At 35.5% G+C, this 16,992-nt stretch overlaps 1 protein-coding gene across 1 annotated transcript; it reads left to right on the top strand.

The window, feature by feature from the left end:
• Positions 1-8,695: 8,695 nt before the first annotated feature.
• LOC149779298 (neuronal acetylcholine receptor subunit alpha-6-like) lies at positions 8,696-16,465 on the top strand. The gene is made up of 2 exons (XM_089938419.1): positions 8,696-9,148; positions 15,620-16,465. The coding sequence occupies exons 1-2, from the start codon at positions 8,696-8,698 to the stop codon at positions 16,463-16,465; spliced, it is 1,299 nt and encodes a 432-aa protein (XP_089794545.1).
• The last annotated feature ends 527 nt before the right edge of the window (positions 16,466-16,992 follow it).

Below are 16,992 nucleotides of genomic sequence, written 5' to 3'. Positions count from 1 at the left end.
TATAGTTGTGACGTCGCAAAGTCCAATCTGATCCAGTCCCAATGTATATGTCTACCGATTCGCTGTCGCAAAAAAAGTTTATTTTGGAACTGTTAGAAAGCCATACAGAAAGAACAACGCTGGTAAAATGTATAGCAAATAATGAGGCTGAAGTTCATGTTATATTGATAAACGAAGAAATAATCTGTATGAATGTCAGATTTATGCAACCTACTCTGTTTTCACAGTCGTGATAGCCATAAATGCTATGTTATGCAGGCTCATGCATTTTATCGAGATTCTGTGAGACAGAGCTAAGACGCGAATCCATATATTTCACATCAAAAATTCTAAATATATATAACAACGTAGATTCGTTTGTAATCTAGGAAAGAGCCCGTCTATGTCTGTTAACATTACTGGAAGTCTGTTCTCGTTATCAATCAAACTTTGTATGTTGTAAAAAGAACTTATGTGTTCATTAATGTTTGTATGTGAATTTAAGCATTAAGCTCATATGTAAAGTTTTCGATTTTTTTCAGACTCTTTAAACACCATATATTCGTATGACAATGAATACCAGACCATTACGAGGGAGGATAATGTTTTGGACTGTACACCTTGTCCTTTGTCCGACTTAATGTCTGGTATCGAAATGTTTTGATAATAGACTTAAACTGTAGGACTTACACTGGTGAAATCTGAGAATGTTTTAAGAACTTGATGCAACTCGACGACAAATTAGTCAAGTTTAAGTTTCAAAACCACTCGTTTGACATTTTAAGTGTCCTGGGTTAGATGTCTGGTGCTGTTACTGACACAGACCGACTACCGCCGTTAAGGGATTGAACCCCATTGAACTTTATATAAAGCTATTCAACGAAGTTTTTTTACTTCAACTTAACAAGGAGTTCTTATTTATCACATAGTCGATACACATTACATGAAGTTCTAATAGTATCGACATGTCAACACCTTTAACATATCACTTTCTCTGAAATTGATTGGTCCAAACAATCATATGAAATTATTGAGCATTAGTCTCACTATTGATTGGCTACGACCATGGGGAAGTTCCTTGCTCCATCCGTGGGATTATTTTGTATTACTATCAACAAATTGGCGGCCGTCTTTGCAATCGGTAACCAAATGGACATCAGAGAAACAAAGCGGGCAAATATTAGAAGAACTCGGAGTAATATTTATGTATGACGTAACAGGCTACTTTACTCTATGTAGTATTTTCTGAATGCCAAACTATAGCTAGAGCATAATTACCGTTCTACCACCACGCGGCTTAAATCTCACCTCCATAAAAGAATGTCCACAGAAACTGGTCTCCCAACCGACAGAAAGCTATCCGGATTTGGATCAATTAGATTCACAGAATGTGATATATTAAAGAAATGACATATCAAAAATATCAAACAGCATTCTTCTCAATCAAATAAAGCAAATATCCGCACAAAAAAATTAAATCTGGAATCACTATGCTCGTCAACATATCTAGTCCAGACTAAATATAGTTTCTGCCTCCATTAATCATCCATTCACAAGAATATCAGCAACTGGAATACTACTCTTTTTCGCGGTTTCTTTTAGCCGTGTCCAATACTTCATCAGTGGTTGATGTTCATAGTGGAATCGACAAAGGTTTCAGTGGAAACGTTGTGAAACAGTCATATCGACATTCATGTGTATGTCGCGTTAAATATTCTGGGTAACCTGAAGCCAGAGAATTAAATGACAGCAGAAAGAGATTTCCCTCGGTTATCCAGTGTTTAGAAATGATGCTGTTCGTGTCAAATGTTCAATTGATTTGGAAGGTCAGTTACTCTTAGAAGTATAATTTCGCGGGGGGGGGGGGGGAGAGAAATCAACTTTTTAATGATACCGATTATCGAGTTCTGCATTATTCATTCTGAGACAATTTTTTCACGCGCAAGAATTGAAAGGTGTAGCGTCTGAGATAAAGTAAATTAAATGCCGAAAACCAATTGTTGTTCTTTGCATCTTGATTCCTTCCACTACAATAAAAACCATGTGATAAACATGATCTCAAAATCGAAATGACTTAATAAAAAACATTTTAATTAAACTTTTTGATGAATCTTGTTAAATAAGTTACAGATTGTTTGCTTGCCAAGGTCAACAAAACTTAAAGTTATTCAACTCGTGTCATAACTTCTTTATTGAATCATTACATATTTGAGAGCCTCTTTTTATCATACGTCAACTGTGCTACTTACATTTATATACCCAAATCGGGATTTTCATTTATTATCTACTACATATATAATTCCCTTAGCTGAAAGTTATTGCTATTGGTCAATATTCAACGGTATTCAAAACAAATTAAGTAAACATTTTGATCTCTTCCTTTTTTGGTAAATAAGTACCCTGATTAGATGAACTTCGTCTGACTACTGTCACGGAATGGTGTAAATGTTATTCATTAAATACATGTACTCGGGTTTCGTTTATTCGCTGCACAACGATACCCGAGGGTGATTATGTATATGGTCTATTGTATTTCGAAATCTTGAGTACGATTCGTCCTATACCACACGTGCAAGGTGCTTTCGATACGGCAAAACGAAAAGTCTAATTCATGTGCAAAATGACAGTGCTCAAAGACACCATGAAGAACACATTGTACAGAGGGAAAAGCTGTTGTGGGGAAATCCGTTAGTAACACAACGCATGTTATGTGCAGGTGTGTTACTTACTACGACCTGATGAGACCTATGGATAGCCCTATTTCTAGAAATAGAAATACTACTCAAGATTGCTAATCCCCATAAATACGTTTTTATTTCTTAATGTAAAATTTCTTTTCGAAATTTGTTTTTGTAGAAAAAGAATTATTCTTTATAAAATTTAAAATGCGTTGATTTTTTCCAATTTGGCATTTTCTTTTATTTTTTCTCTTACTTATACTGCAGATTTTAAATGTGTTCACAATTTCTAAATTTTCCGGATTCCTTTTGTCTCCGCTAAGGTGATGCTCTATAGTGCCGTGTTTTGAAGAGGGTTAGATTTTTTTAGAAAAAGAAGTTCCCATGTTTTCCTCACTGGTTATCCTGGATATTTAAAAACGACCTTGTATATTTGAGATATTGTTAAAATAACTCACACGTCCATGTCTTTTGGTGTGTGCTTGATGTTAGTAATTTGAGTTATATATTATATAGCATTACCTGGTCTTACTTCGGATGTGCACATATCAAACAACAATATGTTGTTGTTGTTGTTGTAGGGTTTAACGCCATTTTCCAGCACACGATAGGCTATACATGGCGGCCAGTATTAATGGTGGAGGAAGAACCCGGGAAATCCCCGGAAAGAACCACTGGCCCTCGAGAAGCTACTGGCAAGCTTTCTCACATATCCACATTGGCCGAATCCGAGACTCGAACCCATGCAGACAGAGGTGAGATGGCAGTGATCCGTAACGGAGAGCGCTTTAGACCACTCGGCCACTCGTGTCCCCACACAACAATATGTTCTGCTGAGTCGTTTTCACTTTCTGGATTTCAAAGATAAATTTTAAACAAACGAGCCGGTAACATGCATTTACTTTTGATATAAATTACTTCTTAAATATTTTTAATTCATTCATTGCCACTTTCAGAAACTTGCATTGCATGAAGGTATGCCAACATTCTTTCCACTGTACATGTAGCAAATGTAAACAACTTCATCATAAGCCCGTGACTCTCTGAGAAGGGCTTTTTATGTGGGCCCTTCTCAAGTTCCCTATCTGGTAACCACTGAGGTGTTCCCCGCCCCCATGTGTCGGAAAATTATAAAGGGTTTTTATAGGTTAATATGGTCCCAAAAGGTCCGTAATATTGTATTGCCCTAAAAAAATCAAAAATAATTCGGAGATAAACATTTATTTAAAATTTAGGGCTGATCTTTCTAGCATTTTGGTACTACTGGAGGTACCATGTCTGGTTTATCTATGTTGACAATATCTGAGTTTGAAGTTATGGCGATCGTACTACATGCCAGAGATAGATGACTAAGGCTAGTTTCCTTACCCCATCTTCACATTTATGTTCTTTGCCGAATGATCTGCCTACTATCCCGTGCATGATTTGTGTTCTGTACTATACTGTGTTTATGTTCCTGTGTTTGTGCTAGGATTGGCAAGTCGATCCAGTTCAGTTTTGATTTTCTGTTTCTCACATTTAAAAATTATTATTAATTCTTTCCTTAGTATATTTAAATATCTAAAACCGTCAGACAATTTGTTAGCGTTTAGCAGTTTTTCAGTATTCCCTTAAGTAGAAAGTCTTTTATTATGAGACCTGTGATCATAACAATCTCATCCTGTACCCAATTAAAATCACCTCCCAAAATAATGTTTCCATAGCTAAGTTTTGAATATAATCCATTAAAGATTTTATGAATTCGATCCTTTTAGCATTATACTGCGAAGGAACGAAAACATTCAAGATATGCCATTCATTACAATTAATTTGTAGTAGTCTTCATGTTCATGGTTACTTATTCCCACTGTAGCTCTGAGTCTTTTTGAGTCTGCTACTCCTGCTATTAGTTCCCTTCTGTTATTACTAGTAGTAAGCAATATCTGTAGAACACCCCCTAAGTTGTTCTTGGAATATTAGTATTACTTGTCGTTTTGCCATATATTTATTTTTTCGAATGCTTTTTTATGTCAGCACCATCGGTTTTGAGCTTTAGTATCATTGTAATGTCACCCTATTTTAATTTTTGACCTTTTTTATTCTCCGTTTCGGAATTTAGTTCCACTTTAATTTTTAATCTTAATTGTAATTTCATCTAGATTTGAATATATTTTCCGATTATGTTTTAGTCTCTGCTAAATTGTTTATTAGTTTCAAAATTTTGCTATTCATTTATCGTAGACCATAAAAATTTTATATTTTTGCGAACATTTTTAAGTCTGCACGGAAGTTATTGACATTATCTAAATTTATTATTTATTAGAACCATCTTGATTAAGTATTGTAATCAATAATTCAAGTATTTATTGGAAACATCTTGATTAAATATGATAATCAACGGTTCAAGTATTTATTGGAAACGTTCTGATTAAATATTATAATCAATGCTACCAGTATTTATTGGAAACATTTTGATTAAGTATTGAAATCAACGGTACAAGTATTTATTGGAAAAATTTGATCAAATATGGTAATCAATGCTACAAGCATTATTGAAACATTTGGATTAAATATCATAATCAAAGGTTCACTTATTTATTGGAAACGTTCTGATTAAATATTATAATCAATGCTACGAGTATTTACTGGAAAGATCTTGATCAAATATTGTAATCAAAGATACAAATATTTATTGGAAACATCTTGATCAAATATTGTAATCAACAGTACAAGTATTTATTGGAAACATTTTGATTAAATATGGTAATCAATGCTGCAAGCATTATTGAAACAGTTGGATTACATATTATACTCAACGGTTGAAGTATTTATTGGAAACGTTCTGATTAAATATTATAATCAATGCTACGAGTATTTACTGGAAAGATCTTGATCAAATATTGTAATCAAAGATACAAATATTTATTGGAAACATCTTGATCAAATATTGTAATCAACAGTACAAGTATTTATTGGAAACATTTTGATTAAATATGGTAATCAATGCTGCAAGCATTATTGAAACAGTTGGATTACATATTATAATCAACGGTTCAAGTATTTATTGGAAACGTTCTGATTAAATATTATAATCAATGCTACGAGTATTTACTGGAAAGATCTTGATCAAATATTGTAATCAAAGATACAAATATTTATTGGAAACATCTTGACTAAGTATTGTAATCAAGCTGTTTTATGGCGACCTTCAGACGACCTTCAGACGCATCACATTTATAATCAGGTTTGGATTGATGGAGAAATAACCTATAGATAAGTGTTGATTGCAAAGATATGTTAAATGACAATCGAATATATCAATGCATCGTCTGTTACCGAGCACGACTGCAAGCTTCCCATGGCTATAACTGAATGCAGAAATAAAGAAAACAAATAACCAAGTCCTTATAGGTGAACTCACCATCTTTTTAAAATATTTTACTTAAATGTGTTCAGCTCTAAAGTCATACTATGATCAGTAATTGTTCTACAGGATTCCCATCCAAAAATTGTATTACAGAAAATAAATCATCTCGTCCTTTGTATATGAAAGCAGTCATTATATTGGCAAAATACACGATTGTCTTCACTCCCTAAATTGGTAGAAAGTCGCTATTATCCTAAAATATAAAAAATAACAATTTAAAAACGTCTGATCCATGAAGTAATAATACAGCCGATATACGATTTAGCACATAATGGAGAAAAATAAGTTAAATTCATGTAAATCGATGGTGTTGCTTTTATAAATAGATACTCAAAAGACGTAGATATAAGGAAATATATCATTCGTGAAGCAGAAACTTTGTGTGTGGTCACCTGTGGCTTCGTCGCTCGTGATAATGTGATGTTTCCACTTCATGCTTGAAATATTGTCTTCTTTTTCATATTTTATGTTGTCATCACCTGTATTTCCATATTTAGGCCCATTTAATTTTCTTCGTCTGCCTCTTGTCTTTCTCTCTCCATCCATCTCGCTATGTATGTCTGCCTGTCTCTGTCTCTGTTTCTCTCTCTCTCTCTCTCTCTCTCTCTCTATCTCTCTTTGGATGAATAGGTTTTAAAATGTGTCAAGAGTGTAAACCCTCTGATTATTGAGTACGTGCCATCAAGAAATGTCTAAAAACCAAACCAAAACAACAAAATGTATGCTTCAAGTATTAATTTTCTATATTTAGTTTTTGGAGGCCCCGTTTGGCTGACTGGTCTCCTTTATCGATCACTGCCATCAAATCACTGTCCGCGTGGGTTCCAGTCTCTTGTTCGGCCAATGTTGATTATGTGAGAAAGCATACCAGCAGCTTCCCAAGGGTCTGTGGTTCTTACTGGTGCTTTCCCGATTCCTTTCTCCTCGAGTTATACTGGCCGCCTTGCACTGAAAATTGGCGTTAAACCCAAAACAACAACAACGCAAACCCCTAGAATTGTTCAAATTGTCAGTGTCTGAACTTACATGACCTCTCTCTACACGATATTATGTTCACTCATCTAGTATCGTATACACTTTACATCAAAACAGTACTATTTTAACATACAAATCTTGATTAAATATGGTGATCCAATTGTGTAAAAAACGATTTTAACTCTCATCACAATCATAATCATTATCTAGCCTGTATGATAGTATTCTTTCTCAGTATATAAAAATATCACTGTGTATTAACACGAATCACCGTGCAAGAACGTGGGACGTCACTCTTCACTCTCTCTGGAGTACATCTGTACCTGCCTTTATTGATTTACATATGCCCTTATTTCTATCACAGGAATTCGTAGTGACTATACATTAGATGAGAACTGATTGCTTGTCCGTCACGCGGGTGTGCCTACCTTACACGGAATCCTTTATCAATATATTTCAACGTATCATCACCCATCCTTGTGTACCGTATTTACCCTTAATATAATTCTCAACCAAGTGTACCGTATTTACCCTAATACAATACTCTACCAAGTACGAACAGCGTACACAGTAATCCGGAGTAACATTATAAGCAGGTAGATCAGGCTCTACGAGTTTAGCTTCAAATCAAAATTGGAATAGCTTTTACCCGCGCATTTGGTTGAGTGTCAAACACAGACAAAAATACCAATACAGAACTAACCCTGTATTTTCGAAAAAATGTCGCGCAAAAAAATCGGGATAAAGAGAAAAGTCTGAAGTTTGTCAAATTATCAAACTTTAACCATACCAAAATTGGACTAACTACAACAACAAAGAAACAAAACAAACCTTGCAATGTCTTGTGACCTTTCTAGTTAGAGTAGCAAGACAAAGTTCAATGACGTTATTATACTCATGTAATATCCACACGAATCACTACAGGCCAATTTTAAAACAGAAGCGCCAATGGTTTATAAACTCCTTTTGTGCATCATGCTCAAAGACGTGTAAAGAATACCTATATGGCCAGTTTTCAAACAGAAAAGTGTCCGTGGTTGACATATCCTTTTTTATGAAAGAAACTCAGTCACCTAAAACTGCCTCCATAAATATATTCTTCTTAACAGCCATGATCTTCAAAGCCATCCTTTACGAGGATAATATAAATTGAATTTTTTATTTCAAACCTTTTCAATCATTCATTTTGAGCCAAATAATTACATCGGTTCAAGTAAGAGAGCGGTCGCTGTGTACATTGGTACATAATGAATCGCAACATTGAATATTTCCAGGTGAAGCAAGGTGTAGTCAGTACATGACTGTGATTTGTTTGAATTCATTACTGTTGTTATGACAAATGTTAATATATCCCAACGTATTCAGAAGTACTATCAAAAATCGTGTTGGTAACCCAATGAGATAGAACTGTTTGTTCCGTGAACATGGACTTAGTGCAAAACAGATTGGAATGGAAATAATTTATTAAAATATATAAATGAAAAACTTGACAGGAACGATCCTGTCTAGAGACGTTTAAAAACCAGTATAAAACAATCATTTAAAACCATTCACACTGTCGGAACCTTTTAGCATTGTTTGAAATACAGACATCTACTTTTGTATTACAAAACAGGTATTTTGCCTGGTTTCGGAAAATTAATCCAGCACAGAGAATATGGCGGCTCAGAAACTGTGTTTAGTGTTGTTGCCGTTTTTACTAATGGAGTACATGCCTATGATAAACGCACAAACATCGGATGATGCAAAGAATCTTTTATATAAAATTTTCACGACAGATGCCTATAACAAGGCTGTTAGACCTACTTTTGATCAAAATCTGGAAACCGATGTTAATATTGACTTTTCTCTAACAGGAATAATAGACTTTGACTCACACAAGGAAGCACTGACCATTTCCGGTCACCTTTCAATTGACTGGAATGACCATTATCTAACCTGGGACCCATCAAATTATAACAACACTGAGGCTATATTTATTCCACAGGACAATGTGTGGAAACCGGACATCGCTCTGCAAAATGGAGTTTCAGAAATCAAAGGACTTGGATCCAGTAATTTATTTGTTTATGTGTCGAGTGACGGTTCTGTCAGTTGGTGGCCGTATGAGGTAGACATTTCTTTCTATAAATGCTTGAATCAGATATTATTATACTTTAGACACAATATGATCCCTCAATTTTTAACAGATGATTTCTTCTCTATTCTAGTGTATCATCAAATAACGTCATCTGGTTCAAATGTTCTGTGTACTTAGTTTGACCTACATTTTTCGCCAAACTCGATTTATACTGGGTTTTTTTTCTGATTTTATGAAAGCAGGCAAGGAATATAGAGGGCACAGTGTTTTAATGATAATATTTTGCTGAAAAAGACCCTAGAATGACTCAGGTGATCATGTTTAGTATTGCGTTATCTCGTTATATACATTTTGCATAACAATATATACGTTTTGGATAACAATATACACGTTTTCAACTCTAGCGACAATAATGGTGAGGAAATCTATGCAAAATATTTAAGACTCTGTTGAAGAAACAAATGTAAAGAACAGGATATGGAAATTACTCGCTGCAGCAATCGAAACATTATTTCTTGAATCGATTATGTAAATTGTGCCTTTATGTTAGTCATTTGGACAAGAAATATATGTCTTGTACACTGTAATTCTACACATATTTGTGACTTCTGGTACACTGTACGTATCATTTACCTTGTGTGAAATCAGCCTGAATGAATGGAAATAATTGCCAAGCGTTTCGTTAAATTCAGTGATCAATTTTAATGATATGGTCGATAAATTTCAAATTTTTTTTGTTGTCAATAGTTTGGACTTAACAAGCAGTGGCGGACTTAGGAAGATGGCGCCAGAGGCGACGATGAAGGCCCAAATGGGTTTTGGCGCCCCAAGAATTCCGGCGCCCACGGGAACCCGTCCCCCGTACACCTTACAGCCCCCCCCCCCCCCCCCCCCGTTATTAGCACGCTGCTGTACACGAATCACAATGATGGATATAGTTGTGACGTCGCAAAGTCCAATCTGGTCCAGTCCCAATGTATATGTCTACCGATTCGCTGTCGCAAAAAAAGTTTATTTTGGAACTGTTAGAAAGCCATACAGAAAGAACAACGCTGGTAAAATGTATAGCAAATAATGAGGCTGAAGTTCATGTTATATTGATAAACGAAGAAATAATCTGTATGAATGTCAGATTTATGCAACCTACTCTGTTTTCACAGTCGTGATAGCCATAAATGCTATGTTATGCAGGCTCATGCATTTTATCGAGATTCTGTGAGACAGAGCTAAGACGCGAATCCATATATTTCACATCAAAAATTCTAAATATATATAACAACGTAGATTCGTTTGTAATCTAGGAAAGAGCCCGTCTATGTCTGTTAACATTACTGGAAGTCTGTTCTCGTTATCAATCAAACTTTGTATGTTGTAAAAAGAACTTATGTGTTCATTAATGTTTGTATGTGAATTTAAGCATTAAGCTCATATGTAAAGTTTTCGATTTTTTTCAGACTCTTTAAACACCATATATTCGTATGACAATGAATACCAGACCATTACGAGGGAGGATAATGTTTTGGACTGTACACCTTGTCCTTTGTCCGACTTAATGTCTGGTATCGAAATGTTTTGATAATAGACTTAAACTGTAGGACTTACACTGGTGAAATCTGAGAATGTTTTAAGAACTTGATGCAACTCGACGACAAATTAGTCAAGTTTAAGTTTCAAAACCACTCGTTTGACATTTTAAGTGTCCTGGGTTAGATGTCTGGTGCTGTTACTGACACAGACCGACTACCGCCGTTAAGGGATTGAACCCCATTGAACTTTATATAAAGCTATTCAACAAAGTTTTTTTTACTTCAACTTAACAAAGAGTTCTTATTTATCACATAGTCGATACACATTACATAAAGTTCTAATAGTATCGACATGTCAACACCTTTACATATCACTTTCTCTGAAATTGATTGGTCCAAACAATCATATGAAATTATTGAGCATTAGTCTCACTATTGATTGGCTACGACCATGGGGAAGTTCCTTGCTCCATCCGTGGGATTATTTTGTATTACTATCAACAAATTGGCGGCCGTCTTTGCAATCGGTAACCAAATGGACATCAGAGAAACAAAGCGGGCAAATATTGGAAGAACTCAGAGTAATATTTATGTATGACGTAACAGGCTACTTTACTCTATGTAGTATTTTCTGAATGCCAAACTATAGCCAGAGCATAATTACCGTTCTACCACCACGCGGCTTAAATCTCACCTCCATAAAAGAATGTCCACAGAAACTGGTCTCCCAACCGACAGAAAGCTATCCGGATTTGGATCAATTAGATTCACAGAATGTGATATATTAAAGAAATGACATATCAAAAATACCAAACAGCATTCTTCTCAATCAAATAAAGCAAATATCCACACAAAAAAATAAAATCTGGAATCACTATGCTCGTCAACATATCTAATCCAGACTAAATATAGTTTCTGCCTCCATTAATCATCCATTCACAAGAATATCAGCAACTGGAATGCTATTCTTTTTCGCGGTTTCTTTTAGCCGTGTCCAATAATTCATCAGTGGTTGATGTTCATAGTGGAATCGACAAAGGTTTCAGTGGAAACGTATTGTGAAACAGTCATATCGACATTCATGTGTATGGCGCGTTAAATATTCTGGGTAACCTGAAGCCAGAGAATTAAATGACAGCAGAAAGAGATTTCCCTCGGTTATCCAGTGTTTAGAAATGATGTTGTTCGTGTCAAATGTTCAATTGATTTGGAAGGTCAGTTACTCTTAGAAGTATAATTTCGGGGGGGGGGGGGAAGAAATCAACTTTTTAATTATACCGATTATCGAGTTCTGCATTATTCATTCTGAGACTATTTTTTCACGCGCAAGAATTGAAAGGTGTAGCGTCTGAGACAAAGTAAATTAAATGCCGAAAACCAATTGTTGTTCTTTGCATCTTAATTCCTACCACTACAATAAAAACCATGTGATAAACATGATCTCAAAATCGCAATGACTTAATAAAACATTTTAATTAAACTTTTTGATGAATCTTGTTAAATAAGTTACAGATTGTTTGCTTGCCAAGGTCAACAAAACTGGAAATTATTCAACTCGTGTCATAACTTCTTTATTGAATCATTACATATTTGAGAGCCTCTTTTTATCATACGTCAACTGTGCTACTTACATTTGTATACCCAAATCGGGATTTTCATTTATTATCTACTACATATATAATTCCCTTAGCTGAAAGTTATTGCTATTGGTCAATATTCAACGGTATTCAAAACAAATTAAGTAAACATTTTAATCTCTTCCTTTTTTGGTAAATAAGTACCCTGATTAGATGAACTTCGTCTGGCTACTGTCACGGAATGGTGTAAATGTTATTCATTAAATACATGTACTCGGGTTTCGTTTATTCGCTGCACAACGATACCCGAGGGTGATTATGTATATGGTCTATTGTATTTCGAAATCGTGAGTACGATTCGTCCTATGCCACACGTGCAAGGTGCTTTCGATACGGCAAAACGAAAAGTCTAAACGTATAAATACTTTACTGTATGTAAAGGGTCTTTACAATACTAATGGTTTTGTCAGCAAGCGGCCTGCTTAAAGGATTCGCACAACTCCAGCTGTAGGGGTAGGTAATTTTTCGGTCTTAAGTGATAACTAGTGTATTACCATATTTACCTTTGCATGTTTGTTATATAGTTTTCTTTATACAGCATAATGCGTGCATTTTTTTATTCTTGTTGCAACGTAGTACAGGATTTATATTGGTAATGTAAAGCTACATTTTTTTTAAAGAATTGTTTACTATAGTCTTATCGAGCAGGGTTAGGTTTAGTATTGAACCTGTCATTATGTAATTGCCATAATAATATAATCTTTATAACTTACCATGTATGACGTCCTTAACGTTATTATGTCTGTATCAAGTTTAGTACACTGTATCGGGTATATTTTCAGCTGTCTGTGGGTAGGAATATCCGGGGTGCCCGGTGTTTGTCTGAGGGTAGGAATATCCGGGGTGTCCGGTGTTGTCTGAAGGTAGGAATATCCGGGGTGTCCGGTGTTGTCTAAAGGTAGGAATATCCGGGGTGTCCGGTGTTGCCTGAAGGTAGGAATATCCGGGGTGTCCGGTGTTGTCTGAAGGTAGAAACGTCCGTTTGTCCGGTGTTGTCTGAATGTAGAAACGTCCGTTTGTCCGGAGCGTTTAAGGTGCCGGAGTGTCTAATGTCAAGAGTGACTAAGGTGACCCAGCTGTAGGTCCGTCAAAGGACCAGGGTGTCCGGAGGGTCTAATATTTGGAGTGTCAGGAGGGTTTAATGTTCCCAGTGATCATAGTATTCCGAGGGTCCGGAGTCTGTGGCAGTTGTGACATTGATTCGTAGGAGCTGTGGAGCGGATATGGTGCACGGGTAACGGAGTGTATCTCCATACATGTATTTTATTAGCTGTAGGCTAATTCTGGGTTAGTAAGACCCAGTGTATCATTCAGGACTGGACAGATAGATGGTATATCCGTTCTTGTGTTTAGCAACATAATTTCGCTACCTGAGCAAATACATTTTTACTATGAGTCAAAAAGCTTACACCGTTTACTATTTGAGTGAACTATATTCATTTTTCCATTATTGAATCATTTGTGAATCATTTATCCTGTTTTTTTTTTGTTACTGAACTAATTTATTCGTATTTTTATTTCCATCTTTGAATCTGTGCGTTTTATGTTAAATAAATCCAATATTTGGATTATAAATACGCACAGATCTTCATAATCTACTGTTCATATAAATCACCACATTAAATCATATATATATGTGTCGTCAAAACGTGTTCTGTTGTCAATCAGAAATATCCCACCCGGTTTTCTTGTTACAACTACGGCCAAATAAAAATGGTACGGTAGTGTGCAACGCAGGGCCACATCATAAATCCGATGATAACCAGATGCTGACAAACCCTTTGTACCTGACACCAGTACTGCTGAATCAATATAGCTCCCATCCAGATAAACAAATCTGTCATACAAATTAAAGAAAGAAAATCTGAACGGTTCCAATGGTTGATATTGCAAAACGAAGAATAAAACAATACATCTGATTTGTGCAAATATTCAAAATTGACGGCTAGTGGTCGCTAGAAATTGCTGTTAGGACAAGAGAGATTGCATTTGATACAATGAATCAGTCCAAACTTCATTGACGTCGACAGTGCTCTTCTATAGATTCAAAATCGTATTGGTTTATCCTTTACTTTGAACGTAATGAAACATAAGCTACTGCAAAATGAAACTAGTGTGTATCATTTTCTTAAGGCATTTTCCAAAACTGCCGGCTTGCAATACCCTGGCAACATCATGAAGTGACTGTATTTTAAAATTAATGTCACATGACAGAAGCGTTGAGACAGTCTGACCGAATTTTTCTGGCTCATCCTTTCGTAATTGTTTCTTAAATTTTCATTGATGCATTGTGTCACGTTTCTCCTCAAATCAATACTTTGTTGTGTTTCTTCGGGTATGTGACATTCCATACTCTTTTTAACTAACTTAATTGCATTCGCTGATGAATGAGAATCACATGTACTCGTTTTCATCTAGAGCACTAAGGTCGCGTGCATTAATGTGCGGTGTTGAAGTTTCAGTCACTAAATGAACGACGAGTAATATTTTCAATGCAACGTTGATGTATTTTTGTCGTTTCTGTTGCGTTATTACTGTAACATGACACAATTATTAATGATTGGTTTTATATTTATAATAAAAGTTATTGACTAGGTATAATTTTAAAAAGAGGACCCTCGATTATATGGCCTATACCACATGACCTCGAATCCAATATTTTTCAGTGTTATGTTCTATTTTTCAGTTAACTCTATATTGTTAGAATCATGCAGTATTATTCCGTACTGCACGGTCTCATATTGCACAACACGTGTCTAAAAATATCTTGTATTATGAACTGCTTTGTAAAGAAACAATGTACGCTCATGTAGAGACCATTTAACTTTCGGTTTATTAGATTTGTTTGTGGATGAACTAAACAAACTGTTTCATCCATTTGAACATAGAGGTAATAAAGTTAACGATGTGAATTTCAATCCTAAGATTGTACAATATTACTCAGAAAAACTCGTTCATGTTTTCCCATGCAAATGCAGTAACCTATTTTATTCTATAATAACCTTTTACTTATCATCAGTGTAATAATACTTCGTAACATCACACATAGTTATCAAAATGGTCATATAATTTCAATCTTTCGCTCGCCTATCCTGGCGGAATATATGCATTATTCGAGTCGCTTTATAAATGTTATTTGAAATGAGAATTCGTGTAAGATCCTGTACATCCTATAAATAATACATTTTGATCATTGATGGGCAATCACTGTGGCCTCATGCCAATTTGTGCTCCAAACAGATCTTACTGTGAGTGAGAGAAATAAAAAGAATCCTTTAAAACTGAAGAAATAATTTGGCTTTCTTTAATTGCTCATGAATATATTTTTTTGTTTTCAGATTTTAACGTCTACGTGTAATGTTGATATTACCTACTTTCCTTTCGATATTCAAACGTGTGACCTGAAATTCGTGGCCTGGAGTTATACGAAAGCACAAGTACAGGTTACGGTAGGGATGAAGGGAATCATCATGGATGAATACGAAGAAAATTCGGCGTGGTCAATCGTTGACTCGAACGCAGATACGTTACAAGACTCAGTTGACTCTGTTGTTGTATTCACAATCAAATTAAAAAGAAAACCACTCTTCTATTTATTGAATGTTATTGTACCAGTCATAATGTTATCTGCTCTGAACGTTTGCATATTTGTACTTCCGGCAGAATCTGCAGAAAAAGCTTCGTTTTCTGTGACAGTATTTCTTGCACTGGCTGTCTTTTTGACCATCGTCACGTCAACACTGCCACAGAATTCAGAAAAGATTTCATTCCTCGGTATTTACTTGATAATAATGACCGGACTTAGCACATTGATCGTCATTTTGACGCTGTTTCTACTGAGACTTAATTCTAGAGATGTGGATGCTGACCCAATCCCATCGTGGCTGATCAAACTTCAAATCATCGTGGAAGTAGTCCGATGTAGACGATGCAACAAAACACATCCAATTGCAAATAATCAAGATGGAGTTATTTCTGGTTCTGGTTACATTAAAGATAGTATGGACACAACTGTTGTAACGACAAACTCAAAACTACCACCATCAAATGAGAATAAGCAACCTGAAGTTACTTGGGAAAATGTCTGCAATGCCCTCGACTTCGTTTTCTTCTGGATTTTCTTTATAGCAACCTTTACTACAACAACTACAATGTTTTCTATCTGGTCCACATATGCTAAATAATAACCAAAAATATAATTTGTCCCCAAGCATTTTTACACGTACACAGGCCTTCATTATCAGTATATAATCATGAGTTCAGGATACCTGAGACTTTATTGGGATGTCATCCCTGTGGATTTGATCTTTCGAATCTTTAAAGATACAATGAAATCTGCCCAAGCAGCAATCTTCTTCTACGAGCTTTATAAACATTATGTCCTTATTGGGACATGCATATTTAACACCGGTATAACCTGTCCACGTATGATAAAAGAATTGTTACTTTCTGTAGCGATTGAGGTATGTTAATCCACTTACCACAATCTGTCTGGACCGGAAACTTTAGTCTCGTGGACTGTGAGACATGAGAACACTGGTTCTGGTTACGTCAAAGATAGTACGGACACAGCTGTTGTAACGACAAACTCAAAACTACAAATGAGGATACGCAATCGCATCAGGGGCTCTTCCGTTTCTCCGTTCCTTGTGGCCGTGTTGTCTGAAAGGAATTTTGGTGACTCGAGGACGAATATCATGGTAATGAAAGC

The sequence above is a fragment of the Sinohyriopsis cumingii genome, chromosome 17, assembly GCF_028554795.1.
Source record: "Sinohyriopsis cumingii isolate HCF-2022 chromosome 17, ASM2855479v2, whole genome shotgun sequence".
NCBI lineage: Eukaryota > Metazoa > Mollusca > Bivalvia > Unionida > Unionidae > Sinohyriopsis > Sinohyriopsis cumingii.
Note: the sequence above shows the minus strand (reverse complement) of the source record. Positions and strands in the feature narration are given on the sequence as shown.